Raw genomic sequence first — 19,729 nt, 5'->3', positions numbered from 1 at the left:
GGATCGTATCTGATTCTTGGTCGGTGGGAGGATTAATATATCATGGGATTGCTGTGCGCTTGTCATAGGATTTATGCATCAACAGGTGGAGGAGCTGCTGTGGAGATTAGCTTCTCATTGCATTGAGAGAGGCAGAGAATACTACACAGGAGGTGTGTATTGTATGTCTGTGAGCGAGGGAGGGAGGGAGGGAGGTGTGAGCGTAGATGCATCAGGTAGCCTTTGAGTGAAGCGCGTAGACATTGTTTTGCTCCAATCAACTCATGTGGAATGTCTTTCGGCAGAGGAATGCCCACGAGCCAGAGAGGCAGGATCAAAAGGTTCAGAGTAACAATGCCTGAGCGAGCGTGCGTCACCAGGACTCAAAGACAGCTGCCCCTGCAGGACTGGAAATCGTAGCGTGGTGTGTCAGTGCCTCCACTGCTCAGACAGGACCAGCATTCCATGTAATGCACCGTGAGATGTGAGATAACAACCGCTCCTCATCCCTGCACCTCACTTTCCCAGCTTTCTGTGGAATGACGCCAACACTTTGACAGCGCCAAAGCCGGAGCCCCAGAGAAGAGAATTGGAGGGAAAAGAGGAATGTAGAGGCAGGTGTTTGTGAAAAATGAAGAGATAATTCCTCATGAGAGATTCAATCAGAACCCCCTGACTGGCTGTGGAAGAATGATGGCAGTCATAAAAAACACAAAGATGTTCAAGGGAAAAATGGGGGGAATGTGTTTCAAGTGGTCACAGCAGAGACATTTGTGTAGTCTGGAAGAGGGTTAGAGATGGCAGAGGTTATAACCAGCAACATTAACCTCTGCTGTTAAGAAATCACAAAGGTAAATTATTTCTAATATGAAGCAAAGTGTAATAAAACAGAGAATCCCTCATTCTCATTTATATTTACTGGAATAACTCAGCATAATTTAAAGGTGTCAGCTAAAATGTGCTCTGACACAAGGCAGAGCAAAAGTCCTAAATCAAACTACGGCTTTTAAACCCACAATGTTGACCTGAAACCCCCTGAAATTTCCCTCTGCAGCTGACAGTATGTGAAACCCAGAGTTTGTACACGCTCTAAATGAGCTTGTTTGTACAGTATATTGGTTTTTGAGCTGTGCCAAGAATATCTTACCTACTGCAGCTCTGGCAGCCGTCTTGCCGCGATCAATGCTCGGGAGCCACAGGTTGGCACTCTGTCTTCTTTTAATCAAGGTGTCTCCTTGGATCGGCTCTACAATGAAAGGCTTTCTAACGCAGTGTTTGTTTCTCGTGGCCTGGGTGCCAGGTCTGCTGTTCGCCTGCTGCTGAAGGAGCTAGTCATTAGCAAGGCAGCTAATATTTCAGCCCTTTTAACCGCTGTGTATCTTGGTGGTCCCCCTTTGGCTCCGGATCTAGGCCTCTTTGGAATTGTGGTCTTTGACCCACTCCCTATGGTGAGTTTATTTTTGGGATGTGGGTCACTGCATCCCCAAAATCCAACATATGGATCCAGCATTTCAGAGGTGAGGCTGAGAACTTCTCTTCCCAAGATGCAACTTTTTGACATTCTCTGGCAAAGTGCAGTAACCTCTGCTCCGACTAACGTCCAGCTGTACAGCGTGCTGCATCCACTCCCACATAACTCCTTTTTTATTTGACTTCAATGATCTGACATTAAGTAGTACTCAATAAATTCATTGCGGAGGAACTCCTTGCCTTTTGGGGAGGAGATTTATTTGTCAACTTTCACAACATTTCACTTTATATTCAGATTGATAGAACCCCTGTGGCTTATCATGTGGGTCCCTGTTGTTGCTCAGTGGTGCTTCAAGTACATTCCTTTGCAAAGAGTCATCTCTTTTGCATTCGCATGTGGCCTGTGTCACTGCTGTGTTTGACTGGGCCGAGTCTAAAGCAGTCCAAACAGAACTACGAGATCCAGTACACCAATTTATGATGTGTGTTCATTGGCCCGTGACACAAACTACACCTATCCAGAACCTGCCACTTACGCACATCCAAACCAAGATAGTTCTTTTTCTGAATTCCCTTTTTTAAACTATTTTGAGTGGCATCATCTTAAGAATGAGACAGCTGTGTTAACTGCAGACATGACACTTGTTTGCTTGCCATGAGTGAGATAACTTCCCTTCTTAATGCTCACTTTTGTTTTTCTTTTTTCTTTTTTAATTTTCTCAGTCAAAGAAACGAGAATCAAGCTGTTTAGCAGGGAAATAATCACACAGGGACCACTTTATAAACATTCTTCACACCTAAACCCAGCATTCTGTTCATTCTTTTGTCAAGAAGAAACAGTGAGGGAGAGTACAACATAAAAAAGGGCCGACCTGGCTTGCCTTGCCTGGGGAATGAAATGCTGTAGCTGATTATTACAGCTAACTATGATGGGAGGACCACCAGGGTAGTGACAACTGATGTAGCTGCCTCCGGGGTGAGACAAAGGTTTACATATTACACAAGCAATTTGGATGTTTTCTAAACATGTTGCCAAGACAGTGGGAGTTGGCAGCTCTCTGCCCCCTCCCCTCTTCCCCTTCCAAGCCTTGAATTTTGCATGGATTTTTTGTAAACCGGGAAAGAGCGAGGGGACGGGGAGCAAAAAGCACGGACTGAAGCACTCTGCACTTTTGTGCTCTCTATGAACTGTGAGTGAGCTAATAAATTCTTTCAAGCACTCAGCGTAGCATTCACGGATATCCCCCATAGATTACACACACAAATCACTGCACAATGGAGGCCACCGGGAGGGCCTGGGCGTCGCAGGGGCCCCCGACCCTGTGGACAAGCACACATAACCAGGCTGCAGAGGGACTGGGCGAAGGCGGGGGGCTGTGGAGGAGGCGCAGCTCTACCCAGAGTCAAATGCTTTATAATGGTTGGTAATGGTATATTCAAGGAGGCTGGTGAAGGTGTGAAGTGAAACAGGCAAGGGTAGAAAAAGAGAGAATGGGCGAATAGCAGGGGTGTGAAAGGGAATGCAATGGATAAATAAAAAAGGGGGATTAGAGAGGTTGAAGAATTAAAGGAGGTGGGGGATGATGGGTGTGTAGGGATTGCATGTAGTGGTCCTGGTGATGATGAAGATGACCGAGGGGGGTGATTCCAACCCCACACAGCTGAGCAGAAGCCAAGGAGGGACATAATTAACTCCTGGATCTTTTGTGTTTCTCATCTGACTGCAGGGTGGAGATGAAAGGGGCCTGCTAAGCCTGGTATTCCACCCCAATTACAAGAAGAATGGCAAGCTCTACGTCTCCTACACCACCAACCAGGAGCGCTGGGCCATCGGACCACACGACCACATTCTCCGTGTGGTTGAGTACACCGTTTCGAGGTAATGGGAGAAGTGTGCGCCAAATGTGCCTTAAATATGGGTCGTCCGCTGCCTGAGAGCCTCACAGTCTGCACAACATTAAATTGACTCATCTATTACATACTGAGGATTGATATAGCCTGGACTTACTTTTCTTCACACACAGTCCACTGATGTATCCATTTAGATTTCAAAGTCCCACAACAAGAATTGAAACCCAGTAGAGCACAATTTTTCTGAAGATGCACTTGAAAAAAATCAAGGACTTTGGGGGATTTGGAGAATGTCAGTCAAAGGTCCCACTTAACTAACGTTCAGTGTGCAGAGTTTTGCTGAATATGTGATGGGCGTTCATTAGCGGCATCCTTAATCACACACCTGTGATGAAGAAAACAATCTTCTCTCACGAACGTGTTTAAGTGTTACATTTTAATTTGCATAATCACAGCTGTATGTTTGACGCAATGATCTAATCTTAATTACAGTCTTGGCACGCAGTCTCGGTGACTGCAGGCCGCACTCCTTAATTTGAGGGTCCAATAGAGAAATGACAGTTAAAGCATTTGATGATTGTGTAAGGAGTAATTCTTTTTCTTTGGGAAGCTGCTTTTTAAAAATTGCAGGACTACCCAAAATAACACATCATGAAATATTTGTTGCTGATACTGTGAAGCCAAATCCTCACTTTGCAGTCGAAATTGTGCAACATTTTGAAGCCTGTGTTACATCTCCACCCACTGTCTTTGCCTTAATGCGACAGTGCAGTAGATTTAGACTAAACGTCTCCAGACAACAAACTATTTAAAGTCATTTAATGTTGAATTTTGTTTGGTGTGTCATGTCAGCGTTTTCCGTGCTTTGGTATTATTTTACCCACCAACACGACTATTCTCTAACGTACTCAGAGACAATCGGAGAGCGTACTCATAATCATAATCATAATCATAATCATGTCTTATGCAGCATATTTCTAAACATTACCACCACTTACCTAGAGCCTAATACTGTGTATGCTCGTGAATATTTATGTGAGATTCTATGGAAGCATGTAGGATAGAAATGTAAATATTAGTCACTTTGTAGTGCAACAACCATCATTTTCTCACTCGGTGACAGAGTCGTGTTGTGTTATGCTTTTCCTCAGGAAAAACCCGAACCAGGTGGACACCCGGACTGTGCGGGTGCTGATGGAAGTCGCGGAGCTGCACAGGAAGCACCTGGGCGGTCAGCTTCTGTTCAGCCCTGACGGCCTGCTGCACATCATCCTGGGAGATGGCATGATCACCCTGGATGATATGGAGGAGATGGATGGACTCAGGTGAGCTCAGAGGTCTAAGAATCGTAGTGAAATTGATCGAGTGCTGGTGTGTGTCCCAATGATTGAATCCTCTCCTAGCTCCTGCCATCGTGAAGGTATATTTTGTTTGTGTGTTTGAATGCAGTGATTTCACAGGGTCTGTCCTGAGGGTAGATGTGGACACAGACTGCTGCACATCACCTTATTCCATACCGCGGAACAACCCTTACTTCAACAGCACCAACCAGCCGCCTGAAATCTTTGCCCATGGATTACATGATCCAGGCAGGTGAGTGAAATATTTGAGCAACGTCACACTGAGGGTCCACCGTTCAGTGCTGCTACGGATTCAAACATTTACAGCTGTTTGTTCAGTTAAAAAAAAGGCAATTATCCTGATAATGGTGTTCATTACTACTGTTTTTTGCAAAGTTTCAGACTGTTCCTCTTGTCCTCATCGCTGGTATTCTGTACTGTAGGTGTGCAGTGGATCGGCTTCAGACGGACAATGGGAGTTTCTTGATCCTCTGTACAGATGCCAGTGGCAAAAACGCATCAGCAGGAAGGATACTGGAGATTACTAAGGGTAAAGATTATGGTGAGTTACAATTTCCATGAGGTTTTCCAAAAATGTTCAAAATATTTTTAAAGTTTGGAAGGAGTTCATTATTTTGCAACTTTAATGTAGCTTCTGACAAAAATAAAAGAGTTGCTTGAGTTTTGTTTGATGGCATTACATCTGGGGAAAGAAATGAAAATACCTTAACCTCCCGGCTAACCTTTCATATTTTTCCTGCTGAAAGTTTCATCTGTTTTTACGAATGTCTTTCATTTTGTAAAACCACAGTGTTTTGGCAACAAGTTGAGAAAACACACCGGGCTGAGTGCAGAGACAGTGAAGGTTAAATGTAAAAATGATGTGATCGAGAAAGATTCCTCCCTTGTAGAGCGTAGATTTGCCAAGGGAATGTGAGATTGTGTCCACAAGTAAGATTTAAAGCTGTCAACAACAATAGCTTTCTAGATGATGGTTTAGCATTGCTGAAGCCACAGCCGAGAGGGGCCGAGCTCTTCTCACATTGAGAAAGTAATCAATAACAGCAACGCCTTGACAATGCTTAGCTTTCTTCTCTTCACAAAAAAACAAATCACTGCTATTTGTTCCAAATTGGACTGGGCCGGTTATCTTTGCCACAATGAGCGATGCTTTGGCAGCTCAAATTAGTCCTTCAATCTCCTACTCCGATTCAAAGTGCCAGCTCTTGTCACAGACCAGCTCTCACCTGGCGAGATGCCTGATTTAGCCAGTTTACCCAAACCCTAAAGTGATTGCAGTTGGGAAATGAGCACACCAAGGCTTGGATCATAAAATTTTAAAGGCAGCAAACCTCCATTCATATTTCCCTTTGCCAGGACTGTAATCCAGAAAACATCTCATTTTGCCTCAACACCCCACTTATGAATAAAAAATTAAAACATCCTCTTCCAGTTTTGATAAAGACATATTAAAGTCTAATTTAGTTGCCAAGGAAGAAGTCAAATATACTACCATCCAATTTAAATCAAGATTCACTCTTTGCTTTATTTTTCTTATTCCCTAATAGGAACCACTCAGCCGTTCTGTCTAATACACAAACATGATTCATATTTTTGACTCCAACATAAACAAACAGCACTTATTACAACCGCAATGCCAAGAAAGTTGGGATGCTGTGTGAAACATCAGTAAAACAAAATGTGATCATTTGCTTATCCTTTTTGACATAAACTCAATTTAATTCAGCCCAGAGACAACATATTTAATTTGACCTCATCAGCTTCAGTGATTTTTGTAAATATCTGCTTATTGTGAATCTGATGCAGTAACACATTTCACAGACTGGGAAAGATGTGGAACACTCCAAAAACACCTGTTTGGAACGTTCCACAGGTAATTAGGCTCATTGGTAACAGGTGAGAGGATCATGATTGGGTATGAAAGGGGCATCCTGGAAAGGCTCAGTCGTTCATAGAGGATGGAGCGAGGTTCACCACTTTGTGAACACATGATTGGATGAAGGATGTTACTGCATGGACTCAGGAACACTGTTGTCAATAAACACAGTTTGTTTGCAAATGATTGCATTCTGTTTTTATTTATGTTTTACACAGCAATGCTTTTGGTATCAGGGTTGTATTATGGGCACAAATTATAGCAATTTATGAGGTAAACCAGTAGAGTTGCAGTGGATTATCTCTGTGGTTTGTCTGCTGGTGGGGCTTGCAGGCAGCAGTGTTTAAACTGGACCTTTGCCTCTTTGTGCCTCTTTAGAAAATGAGCCCTCCGTCTATGACCTGCAGTCCAGTGGAGGAGCGCTACCTGTGGGGGGCTTCATCTACAGAGGCTGCCAGTCTAGAAGACTCTATGGCAGTTATGTGTTTGGAGATAAAAATGGGTAAGTGTGATAAAGGGCTGACTGCTGAAACAGTACAATCAAAGTGAAAAGTGAAGTTGCTGCATGTTGTGAAATGTCGATTGACTTCCTTCATGCTTGATGACAGATAGCTGTATTTTACAGACTCTACAGTGGCGTTCATGTAAACTTGATTTATGAGTTATTAGAAACATCTGCAGTCTCATATAGATCAACATATATCATCTTCCTCCTCTCACACTGAAAATCTGTCCCTTGCATTGATACGCGCCAAAGTAAGCACAAAGTTCTATCCACGTGGGGGGAAAACAAGTTTTATGTTACTGTCATCACTACGGCATGGCCCATTCAGTGTAAATGGAGATTAGACGTCCTGCCCTGTGCTGTTCACACTTTTCTTTGGTTTGTAATTTATCCCACTTTGCTGATGTCAAACACTGACGCTTGAGTAAACAAAGGAAGTAAATAGCGGCGGGGAAGTACACTATCAGGAGTTGGCACCGTGTTTAAAACAATGTGTGGTCGGTTAATTCTGTGCCTCATTACAATTTGAGGGCACACTGTTGTGGCTAAGTGAAGGCTCCGGCGTGATGTTTGTTTTGAAACTAAAAGCCGAGGTCTTAAATAACACCATGTGAGACGCGGGGTGAAAAAGGACGATGGGCCAATGAACCGTGTTACAAGAAGTAATAGCTGTTTCCACATCTCAACTGTATTTTGACTTGTGCTGCTGTAAATGAATCACATTATATTTCTCACCCACACGATTCATAAATATATTGTGCACAGTGTTGTGTGACCTTCTCTGTGTGTTTTGTGTGTCTCAGTAACCTGCGGATCCTCCAGAAGTCTACGCTGTCAACATCAGCAGGTGGTGACCAGTGGCAGGAGAAAGCTCTGTGTCTGGGCTCAGCCGGCTCCTGTGGATCTGCGCTGGTGGGCCACATCTTGGGTTTTGGAGAGGATGAACTAGGTTAGTGGGGCAAGGTTAAGAAACCCATGCTGTCATGCAGGTTCTCTATCTCTTCTTCAATCTTTCAATCAATCTTTTCATCCTTTGTTTTGTTCTTCCTCCCAAATCCGCATGAGTTAAAGCTATGTGTCAACACATCACTTCACCTCCTGAACCCGTAAAGGCTTGTTGGCTTCAAATGACGGATGTCAAAACTGTGGAAAAATCATGGCTTGGAGTTATTTTGTTGTATATTTATAAATGCTACATACATTCATGGAATTTTCCAGTTGGTGATGATTTGCACTAACACACAGTAATGCAAAAAATCTGACTGAAAGTCTGGGAAGTGGGAGTAACACTCAGAACTGCAGGGAAAGTAATACCCCTCTTACTCTACCTCTATGGAACATTCCCAACAGGATATTAAATAGTGTGACTTCCTTCTGGATTAATTGTCATTTCCATAAGATAGCAGTGATACTCCAAAGACCCACTTATGTGGGCCACCTACACGGCCGTGTTTTCATGGGTGGAGAGATGTGTTACTATTCACCTGAGGGACTGCAGCTTGAAGATTAGGTGGGGTGAGCCGAGGTGAGCAGGCTAATATGATACAGAACATTTTTACCCGCTGGACCCCCACCAGACACTCACAGAATTATTAGCTGTCAGCTCTGGTGTTTCTGATTAAAGTGAAGACATTTGATGTGGATCACTCACACAGCCATCAGAAATGTTTGATCACAGCTCTTGCCAGGTCTTGGAGTTATTATTTGACGAGGTATTTAAAGATTCCTGCATTTGATCATGTTTTGCAAGTGGTGCAAGAATCACGGAGGGGGTGGGCTCGTGTCCCAAAGTATGGGCCCCAAAAGACACATGTTTACAATTTGTCCCCTTATGGAATTTTCTCGCAGGCTCGTTCCTCATTAAATTATCCGCCTGGTTCCCAGTCATGAGTATCCAATTGTCCCATTAAACTCTTTCTTAAAGTCATTTGGCAAGTGCAGCAATGCAGAAGCTTTAGCCACACTCGTTGTCCTCATCTCCTCGTGTCGCCTCCTCTCATCCTCTTGTCTCCTTTCCTCATTTTTCTTGCATGGGTGGCAGAAAAGTTGAATTATCGGCACGTATGCTGCACATTAGACATTACACAAAGTATGTAATGCAAATAAATGCTGATGTGGCCGTTCCTCTTTTGCAGGTGAAGTCTACATACTGGCGAGCAGTAAAAGCATGGCGCAGTCACACAGCGGGAAACTCTACAAGCTGGTCGACCCCAAAAGGTACAACAGTGAAGTACATTTTGTTTTTCTCAGCGGTGGTTTGTTTCTCATTTGGAAAGTGGCTTTGAGTGAGCCATATTCTTTCAGCTGTCATATGTTTGTAGACTGTGGCGGTACACTTAGTTCAAGAAGTAAGTGATCCCTCAGTACTTGTACATGACATCTAATGAGACAAACTAGCCCACCATCCCTAATTCCATGCTGGTTTTTGTTTTGTTTTAAGACGAACCCACACTGAGTATATCATGCAAGATCCAAGACTCTCATGAAACAGTGGATCTATAGTTAACCACATTTTACTGCGGTGACGTCTTTTCTTGCTCATTTTCCTCCTCCGGTCCTCACTGCTTATACGTGTCCCCTCAACACACACACACAAAACAAATCGCTGGGACCAGGACTTGCCTCGGCCAAAACAAATGCTGAGCAGTAACTGGAGAAAAAGCAAAAAAACTTCAAAATGCTGGCGTGTGTAGTTGATTAGCTGGCTGTGTTCACCTTAGTAACTGCTGCCTGCTGGTTATTCTCAGAGCGTTTGACAGCTGGGTTTACTCTGCTGAGCGTAAGGAACACACAAAGGCACCTGTTGTCAAGTACGGAGACCTCTGCATATTTTATTTAATGTAGAAGCGCACACACATTCATGCATATAAAGTGGTGCACATTTTGTTCATCATTATGAGACGGAGCACACACACACACACACACACACACACATCCATCAATGTTACTCTGAGTGGTTCAATCCAGCCTATTTCCGTGCGGTCTAATGCTTAATTAGTTGATGTTAAACAACTGGAATGTTGAGGGAACATGCGCGCGAGTGCAGCTTCATAATTCAAACGTGTGTACGTGTCACTGTGTCATAATCCTTACCATATGCATCACCGTATTAGAAATCGCTCCGATAGTGATGGATCTATAAACTGTTTGTGCAAAGTCAAGTACATGTGAAAAACATTTGTCACTCAAGACGAGAGAATATGCAGACAGGGCATGAATTCATCCTGCATGGTACAGGAGGGATGTGTAAGTATTTACATGTGATATATTACCCCGGCAGTGAGGAAGTCACCGCAAACAAGCAGATAAGTTGACTTTGTAATTCAAACCGATTGCATATTAAGTTTCAAGCTGAAGCCCCCCCACCCCGCCGATGCTTTTACCTATCGCCTTATCAGCACTCGTGCAGGAAGTCGAGAGAGAGATCCCGCAGGGTTAGACCCATCTGTTCAGGAAAAGTCACAAGAAAAGTCCCAAATGGATAATATTTCTTCAGGCAAGTCAGGTTTGATTAAGACGGGCAGATAAAGTAAGAGAAGCAGACTCTGAGAGAGAACTCGCATGCCTCAGAATCACAATAGAAACATATCCGCAGCTGATTATTCCTGGGCGACGACAGTGCCACCCAGGCATTAGTGCAATTAATTACACCACAGATGTTTCAAAGGGGCCCTGGTGGCCAGCTCCGTATTTATGTTTTCTGGCATAGCCGCTGGACGCATTTCTCCCAAAGAACAATTCTTTCCACCGTCAAGTGGACTTGTTTAGTCTGCGCGGACCCTGTGGTGTTGGAGTCTTGACTCCTAATACACTCTGGCTTCGTTATTATGATCTTGTTACAGGGAGGATGGAGAGGGGGTGACAGGGGGAAGTAAATGGAGTAGCTAACGTATCTGACCTGAGCGCGTTATCAAGTCTGGTGGTCTTCCCCTTTTTTCTTTTCCATACTGCGAGGACATCTGGACCCTAAAGCCCTCACATAAAGAGATTTGTGTTAGAATATGGTGGTTTTTGTGGTCCAGTATAGCATCTAGTGCTGTGTTTTGATCAACTGTGTGTTTGGGAACCTAGAGAGGGGAAAGAGGAACTGTTAGGGAGAGCGGTAAAGGCTTACAGAGAAACATCAGCCATAAAATCCCTCAGCAGTGTTTGTGTAAACATGTCCTGGCCAGATGACTTCATTTCTAGGTATTTGTTTGTCAGTTGGAGTACCCCTCCAATAATAAATAGGCCACCATGCATTTTGAAACACGCTGAATGTGTGTGGTGTGAGGGTGGATGTGAGTGTGAGAGACAGACAGACAGACAGAGGGCAAGACGTGGCTTGTTTGTGGTATAGCAGCCAGATAGAAACATTTCCAGTCATATATCTCTCTATATCATGACCAGTTGAATGCTTTGAAATGGACTTCTGAGCTTAGATTCCCTTCACCGTATGTCATAAGAATGGGCATTCATGCATGTATGTTTTATCCAAGGCAATATATAAAGGAAACACAACAAACATAAATAATAGAGTAATGTTTGTCGTATTAGAATATGTAGTAAAATATGTAAATAATGTCATCTTCTTATGCTTTTCAACAATACTTCTTATATTAGCCTCAAACAAACAGCAGAGCTTTAGCCCTCAAACTGAGTGAAACTTCAGTCCAGTTGTGATTAACTGCACACACACACACACACACACACACACACACACACACACACACACACACACACACACACACACACACACACTGTAAGCAGGTATTCATGCACAAGTTGAGCTACTTCTCAGTCCCACTGAGTCTGCATTTGATAACATAATTATTTACACAGTGGGGGCATTATATTTATGCCAGGAACAAATAATGCTGGAGAAGAAACACACTAACAAACAAAGATATTATGATACAGCACAAGGCGGGATTTGTTTCAGCCCCTCTGTGTAAATACAATACGCCATGGGAGTCGAACAGTAAAGTGCATGTTTATTATAACATAATTCAAAAGGCACATGCTGCACTCCGTCCATGCACTTGGACAGAATCAGCCTTGCTCTTACAGTTGGTCTTTGGCAGCAGCTTAATTGAAACATATAGCGCCAGCCCTCCTGCTGATTTCTGCTGTCGAATGCAGTTTGCCGTCTCTGTTTACTGTTGCGGCACCTCTCCACAGAGAAGAAGGGAAAGCAGTATTACGGAGGACTTTTCACACGTTCAGGTTTTGTCAGCTGCAGGCTGGGCTGATTGAATTACAGCGAGCGGAGACCTTAAAAAGACACAGTGAACTTCGAATGGGGTCCTGGGACCTCCTTTATGAACTGCATTAGCCATGGAAGTCACAAATCACTGCATGTACAGCAGAAGGAGACTGCGGGTGCTCGTTTGTGGATATATTTATCTGCATGTGTGCCTCTCTGTGTTTTGTGTGTACAGATATAAGCCGTGTGGGTGGTGGGTACACGCGAACATGCACATCTGTGAGCCTGTGTGAGCGTGTGGTACGCTAGCCCCCAGCACGCTGCAGAAAAAGCCTTTTCTTTATTTTCCTATCCCTCCTAAATCTTCCTACATCTCTGCTGTGGTCCTCCCCTTGACAAAGCTGCTTGCCAGTCGCACTGAATAGCCCTGGCTCCTACAATACACAGTAAATTTCTTGCACAATTAAAACAAGGAATGAAGCTACAAAAGAAGCCCCCAAACAATGGAGTCGGATGACAAAACAGCAAAAGAGACCACACTGGGCCGTTTGATTAAGCCATTGTTAGGGCACACAATGTACACCACTCCACAGCCCTTTTCTCACATATACCTCGCGTCAATCAAACGGGCCCTGCGAGCCAACAAGCTAAACACACACACACACACACACACACACACACACACACACACACACACACACACACTGACAAACATAGTAATCAAACCGATCGGGAACAAATCTGAGGCAGAGCATCCACACGGCTCTGATGGCGCAGCCCTGAATGCATGTCAGTGTTAAGATATGTTAATGTTCAGTTTTTAGCACAAAGCGACGCTCTGAACCCGCGTTTGTCTTCCTTCCTCTCTGCCTTCAGTGCGCCTTGCTCTCTTTCCGCTCTGCTTTCATTTTAATTACGACCCGATCTGCGCTTTATGCAGCTTTCTGATTTTCGCCGTCATCATCACCTCTCCCTCGGTGCATGTAACTACCTCATGTGCGAGCGCTGTCGCCCTTCTCCCACTCCCTCGCTCTCACACATACACCACCCCTCCCAAAGTTGATAAATTCCCACAGTGGCTGTTGACCCAGCTGCCTTTGTCAAGTGGCGCTACCAGCAGGTGCTGTTTTCACAGCCACCCTGGCAGTCGTACAGACTGTTTAGTAGCGCTGCTGACCCCTGCCTGCTATTAACAGTGTTAGCTATAGACCCCCCAATCCTCCAGGGACTCTTACTCTTTCTCTCTCTCCCTCTCTTTCTGTTTGCTTCCCTCCTTCGCTCTTTTTTAACTACATGCAGCCTGCAACAACAAAAGCCAGCGCGGATGGAGTCTGGAGTTGGGTGCTGATGGGAGCATGGGAATCAACCCCCCTCCTCCCGCCCTCCCCTCCATCCTCCAAATTTAAAGCAACGTTAAGGCACACACACAGTCACAGTATTGTCACTGCCATCAGTCAGTGTGTCTGTCAGAACATTGGAAACACATTTATTAAATAGGAAGGAAAGCGTCGCACAGTCAGATAAATACAGCCGTTTATCCGCCAGCTGGCAGATTAGTACTTAAAGCTGAGATGTGTATCTTCCAGCGCAGTCAGTCCTGTATAGCAGGTCAGAACAGGTGAGACCCATCGACATTTCCCCACAGCAGAACACTGAAGCATCAAAGAGTGAAGCACGGTTAACTAACTTCAGATTTAATATAGAATCGTCATGGTCACATGTCCTAAACTCAGCCTAGTTTTGGTTTCTGCTGCTGATTGTCCATTTTTCCTCTCCAGCCTTGATCGATGAGGTCGGCTCTCTCCTGGAGTCAGCATACAGTATATACAGTAAACACACTCACTGACCTCACCACTCATACCAGCATCAATCCACAGGAGTCCAGTTACCATGTCTGTGTATAAAAATGTGTGTGTGTGTGTGTGTGTGTGTGTGTGTGTGTGTGTGTGTGTGTGTGTGTGTGTGTGTGTGTGTGTGTGTGTGTGTGTGTGTGTGTGTGTGTGTGTGTGTGTGTGTGTGTGTGTGTGCGCGCAAAGTGTGTTGCCTCAGTAGCGTTTTACCTCAGTACAACAGACTGTTTACACATCTATATCTCTCCCTCTCTTTCACAAACACACACACACACAAATATGTGTGTGTGTGTGTGGGCCAGCGGGCAACAGGCGCTAACAGACGCTTCACATTTGAACTTGATTACGCACTCGGTGTATTATTTCCAGATTTGTAGAGCGTGATATGAAAAAATTCAGTTTCAGCCCATTTGCTGATGTGCGTGTCTGGATGTTTGTCTTAATATGGAATGATCACAATATGTTTCTTTCGTGTTCAGACTTCACGCATATGGTGTGGAGATGTTTGTGTTTGTGTGTGTCTGCATTTTCCAGATCATGTTTATATCTGCGGGAGCCCCGCGTTAACCCTATGTGTTGTTTTGTTCTTCAAGTAGGGAGAATTTAAGGAAAACATGCGTCAAAACAATAAAAGCACCACACTTGACGTGGAATTCGTCCCAGCTGTACAGTTGAAATCCATCTTCGGCCGTGGATTCACGATTGACTCGCTGTGAATTGATGATATACAGAAAAAATTCTAATGCCTCAATGACAAATCATTGGAAAATGGAAAGAATATAGGATCTAGAGACACATGTGCTTACAGATAGCTACAGAGCTTAAAATCTCTGCTTTAATGTGCATCACGTCAGAAGTACTGTCCCACTTGGTTACATACTTCTGTGTCAACAAAAGCTGACCGCCCCGCGGATCATCTGTCATCACAGACACATATGATGGCTGACTTGTTGATCCTTCTTGTACTCTTCAAAAATAGCTTTACAGTAAACAAATGGCCACAGCTATCACAGTTCATCAAAATGAAGTGTGTAAACAGAACATGTTTCATACAGTGCTTCCACAAGTCGCGGTATAGTATTACTGTGTGCCTCAGCGGGAACGAGCTGGACCAGGGTTTAATTTTCCTGCTCTTTGTTCTGTCAGCAGCATGTTTTTTAAAAATGTATGAATGGATTCTGCACGTAACTTTGTGGAAACTGTGATCTGACCAATAAGAAGTGGTGTGTGTCAGTTGGGTGTGACTTCTCACTGAAAACCTCAAAATGGACTTGTTTAACGTAAAGAGGAAGGAAACCAGCCGATGCTAAAAACAACCTGTGGATCAGTCCTGCTTATTTCTCCACTTGGCAGAACACAGAACGAATCCAGAGCTGATTAACCGAACACAACTCTGAGAAGTAGTAAGAATTTAAACTGGTCTCACAGCATGAAATCAAAGCATTAAGTTATGGTAACAGTCCACACCTTCACACCACACCACACCTATTTTTTACAGTACATTTCTTATTGTTGGATGTATCTGTTGCTTCACTGTTTGACTGGAATGGCATACCCCAGATATCCAAATTCTGTCATTTTGCCAATATTATTGGATGTAAACTCAACATTGAACCTAATTTAGAAAAATGAAGACGTGAGTTAACTTTGTGACCTTAAAGCCAAAGATTTTTATTTTTAGTATAACTACCATTTAGACAGCCAGAAAGATGACCACCAGTATTTTGGTCCTTAGCACATACTGTTATTACATCCCAACTATTTGTCATGAAGCTGCCAATATTTAAAATCCTCCTAAACCTGATGTTTTTAAATTAAACTCCCTAAATAGCTTCAATTGTGAGATTGCTAATGTGTCTCAGTTCTGCGCTAACGTCATTCGTTAGCACGCTTGTGTCCCCCACATGTTGACCTTCCCTCCTTCTAACAACTGTTGCAGGCCTCATGCCCCGAAGGAGTGCCAGCGTCAGGTGGAGCCTCCAGAGCTGCTGATGACAGCTTGTTCCAGACACTGTAAGAACGGACACTGCACTCCCACCGGCAAGTGCTGCTGCAGCCCCGGCTGGGAGGGACCCTTCTGCCGAGTTGGTGAGTGCCTTTCAGTACATTTGCGTGCGCTGCTTCACGAGTGGTATCATCTGTACAAACAGCCATGTGTTTTTCCTCTCCGCATGTGTGAACGAGGTTTAGCGATGCACATGCACAGTAGGCCCGCCGCAGCTTTTCTTCAAAATCGTCGAAGAAGCTGTTTGATCTTTCGCGTCATCTTTTCTTACTTTGCTTCAGACCTCACTGTTTTCATCTCCTCTCTCTCTTTGTGGTCGTAGCCAAATGTGAACCAGCCTGCTGCAACGGAGGAGTGTGTATGGAGCCCAACAAGTGCCTGTGTAAGAGCGGCTACTCTGGGGCGCAGTGCGAGAAGAGCGAGCGGGGCATGCCCAACGACCAGGAGAAAGACGGCATACTGGACCACATCATCGACATGACCTCGTACCTCCTGGACCTGACCAGCTACATCGTATAGGGGCGCGCAGAGGGGGGCTGCTCCCCGCTGTCATCCTCAAGTTGACACAAATCTACCTACCACCACCAGCAGACTCTAACGAGGTGTCCTTAATATGGCCTCTTAATCTCCCTCACACCCTCGCAGGCATGCACACACACACACACACACACACACACACACACACACACACACACACACACACAAAGAGACACCCACAGGATCCCCGTCAGACTGCTTTTCATCCTCATCACCGAACTCTTCCTCTTCCGCCTATAAGCTACTCGCTCTTGAGCACCAGGCCTGGCATCCAAGCCGTGTTCACTGACCCGCAGACAGCCGCGAGACGATCGACAAGCATGGCCAAGATACGGAAGTTCCACTAAGACGTTTCCTCTGTCGCACACGGCCGACTCCACACGAACAGGAACTCCACAGGAACAGACCATATTAACTCAAGACTTTGGATCTTTTCAGGGGTGATCTGTCGCCTTACGCAAGACCCCTCAAAAAATGGAGTGCGAGGCGTTTTCACTGGCGACAGCTGCTTGTTCAGCGGTCCTTTAAGGAGTCAAAATTGTAAAGGGTGGCGTGGCTCGAGATCCAAGTTGGTGGTCCATTCAAAACCCAGCAAAATAGACGTCGACATACACAGACTGAAGGAACACTCAGACAATGAGAGTCACATAGAGCCTGCAGTGCTTTGTGCTATACTATTCTAAAGGCACTAATACAAGAGACATGAACCATGTTGTCTCACTCATGATGTTGTATTTAGTTTGTGGGCACATTGTCATAAAAAGCTATAACAGTATACAGTATGTATACTTCGTTTTGCAACACTCACTCGCTACCAATGTACAGAATGGATCTACAACAGAGGACTGTTACCGACACAGAAACAGCAGCGACTGAGCGACGTTTCGTCAAAGCCAGTTTCACACAATCTGAACGGAGTCCCCGGCTCCCATGCACTGTATTCTTTTTTTTTTTTTTTTTTTTTCATTCACTTTATTATTCAGAATGAATTTGTCAGTAAAAGCGCAATGAGAGTAGTTTCACACTCACACAAACACACACACACACACACACACACACACACACACACGCCACACTATCGCAGGTATGGTCTCCTAGACAAGCTCCTTCCATTGCGTCACACACTGAACCTGAACTCAAAACTACAAAGGGAAGAGATTGCGCGGTGATGTATATTTCCAATAGAGCTTACCTAAGTACTACTTAGCATTGCAAAAAAAAACAAAAAAACAAAAAAAAAACTATAGCATTACTATTGTTATCATAGAGGAGGGTTTATTTTTTTAAGCGTAATAATATATGGGAGAGAATGGTGTTTATAGAAAGCAGTTTTACACTAAGCTTGTCAGTTCATGTCATTTCATGTTCTTGTACTTATACATATGCAGCTTTTTCCTCTGTTAAGAAAGACACGTGAGGTGCATAAAAGTGATGCATGTCTGTGCCTGCATAGAGTAATTGGCAGCAGTTGGCTGAATCCATCTAATTCTCTTCCCTGACGTGGTTTCATTACCACTGTCTGAAATGTGTCTCCGCTGCGAGATGATCAAAGATCCTGTCGGGCCACCAAGTCACTGTGGAAGCAGTTCACAGGCAGATCTTATCTGTGGAGAGCAGACTTGAGATTAACCTAAGGATCCGTCTAATGGACATAAGATTGAACGGTACACTCTAATGAGCATCTGACTCCCGCATGCAGTCAGAAAACAGTTAAACACAGACTGGGATTGTCTGGAGCCACATTAATGTGTTTTGTCTTTTCGGATGCCAGACTGAAGTTCAAACAGATGCGGCATATACAGCACGCACGCATGTCCATACTCTCTTAAACTAATAACACATCTTATTAAGAACTCCACATTTGATCTTTTGCCATTTAAATTGCATAAAATGAGTCTGGACAGAGCCATCAGTCATCATGTTTAACGGCTTTGAAGGCGAACAGTCACAGTTTTGCTTTTATTTTGAAAAACACGTTTTCAAGTATCATCAGTGAATCGAAGTTCCTAAAGGTGTACTCGTCCTTCATCTCCCGCCTCGCTTGTGTTTGCTGAAATAAATCAACTCTACCTGGTCAAAATGGAATTCATGCTGTAAAATGGAAAATTCTAATTTTTTTTAGCACTTAATGTGAAAGTTGCATTGTAGCTGCTGAGACGGCGTGGTGTGAATAGAATAACCATTTTCATTATTTAAGTAGTTACACAAATAAAATAATTATTTAAGTTCTCTATGTTGTTTTTACCATTGTACTGTATGTGACAATTTTTTTTATTCCTGTATTGTAAATAAAACTAGGGATAACTTTGTTTCTCTACAGAAATATCAATATGTCTATTAAAATTTATAGCATGTCTGAAATGTTTGTCTCTTTTGTTTTTGATTTTCGGTTCATCTCCGAGGATGTTTCCTGTCCAAGTTAGAACTGAAAAAAAGCTCAATTTAATAAAAATATTCATTCATTATTCAGGCATCATTATAAACTTCACTCTAGTTTGAATTTTATGCTCGCCTCCATGTAAATTGTCCAACTGACTTCCTGCTTTGTCAAAAGGACTCCAGGTTACACTAATGACTGCAGTGAGTAGAAGTTTCCCAGTTACTCCCCTTTACTGTCGATATTTCTTCCTATGGCAAATTTCACACTTCATTCACATGACCTTCATAGCAGATATGTTTTTCTGAACACTTTAAACCTGCAAACGTTTGTCTCCCCCTTCTGGCAGTGAGAGTAATTACATAAACGCTGTCCACATGCTAATGGCGATATAGTTTCCACTGTACTGGAGCAGAGATTTACCCGGGCGTCAAAGGCTTAATCAGCATTTTGTGAACTTGTTTGGAAAGGGCTTTAACGTGACAGACGTTATATTTAACTCCAGCTTTAAGCACGTGTCCATGCCGGCTAGCGTTGGCTGGATAAACCATTTTGACTGAGGAAGATCATGCGATATGATCGAGAGCTGTGCTGCTTTTTTCAAGGTAAAGAATTAACTTTCAGTCCCAACATTTAAGTCAACAGCACTTTTCTGCTTTCGTGCAGAGGCTCTGACGAGAAGGTTGATACAAGTCTGTTCATTACATGAGGCTGCAGCAAGGATCTAGTTAGC

At 43.8% G+C, this 19,729-nt stretch overlaps 1 protein-coding gene across 1 annotated transcript in view; it reads left to right on the top strand.

Annotated features, from left to right (window-relative positions):
- The window catches only part of hhip (hedgehog interacting protein), a 35,182-nt gene extending 16,205 nt beyond the window's left edge, over nucleotides 1-18,977 (top strand). The window contains exons 5-13 of the mRNA XM_070988440.1: nucleotides 3,177-3,328; nucleotides 4,452-4,625; nucleotides 4,750-4,893; nucleotides 5,084-5,202; nucleotides 6,916-7,039; nucleotides 7,846-7,991; nucleotides 9,178-9,259; nucleotides 16,017-16,165; nucleotides 16,405-18,977. Coding sequence (XP_070844541.1) covers nucleotides 3,177-3,328; nucleotides 4,452-4,625; nucleotides 4,750-4,893; nucleotides 5,084-5,202; nucleotides 6,916-7,039; nucleotides 7,846-7,991; nucleotides 9,178-9,259; nucleotides 16,017-16,165; nucleotides 16,405-16,601 — 1,287 coding nt within the window. The 3' untranslated portion in view covers nucleotides 16,602-18,977. The remainder of the gene's footprint in view (nucleotides 1-3,176; nucleotides 3,329-4,451; nucleotides 4,626-4,749; nucleotides 4,894-5,083; nucleotides 5,203-6,915; nucleotides 7,040-7,845; nucleotides 7,992-9,177; nucleotides 9,260-16,016; nucleotides 16,166-16,404) is intronic.
- Nucleotides 18,978-19,729: the final 752 nt, after the last annotated feature.

The sequence above is a fragment of the Chaetodon trifascialis genome, chromosome 2 (assembly GCF_039877785.1).
Source record: "Chaetodon trifascialis isolate fChaTrf1 chromosome 2, fChaTrf1.hap1, whole genome shotgun sequence".
Taxonomy (NCBI): domain Eukaryota; kingdom Metazoa; phylum Chordata; class Actinopteri; order Chaetodontiformes; family Chaetodontidae; genus Chaetodon; species Chaetodon trifascialis.
Note: the sequence above shows the minus strand (reverse complement) of the source record. Positions and strands in the feature narration are given on the sequence as shown.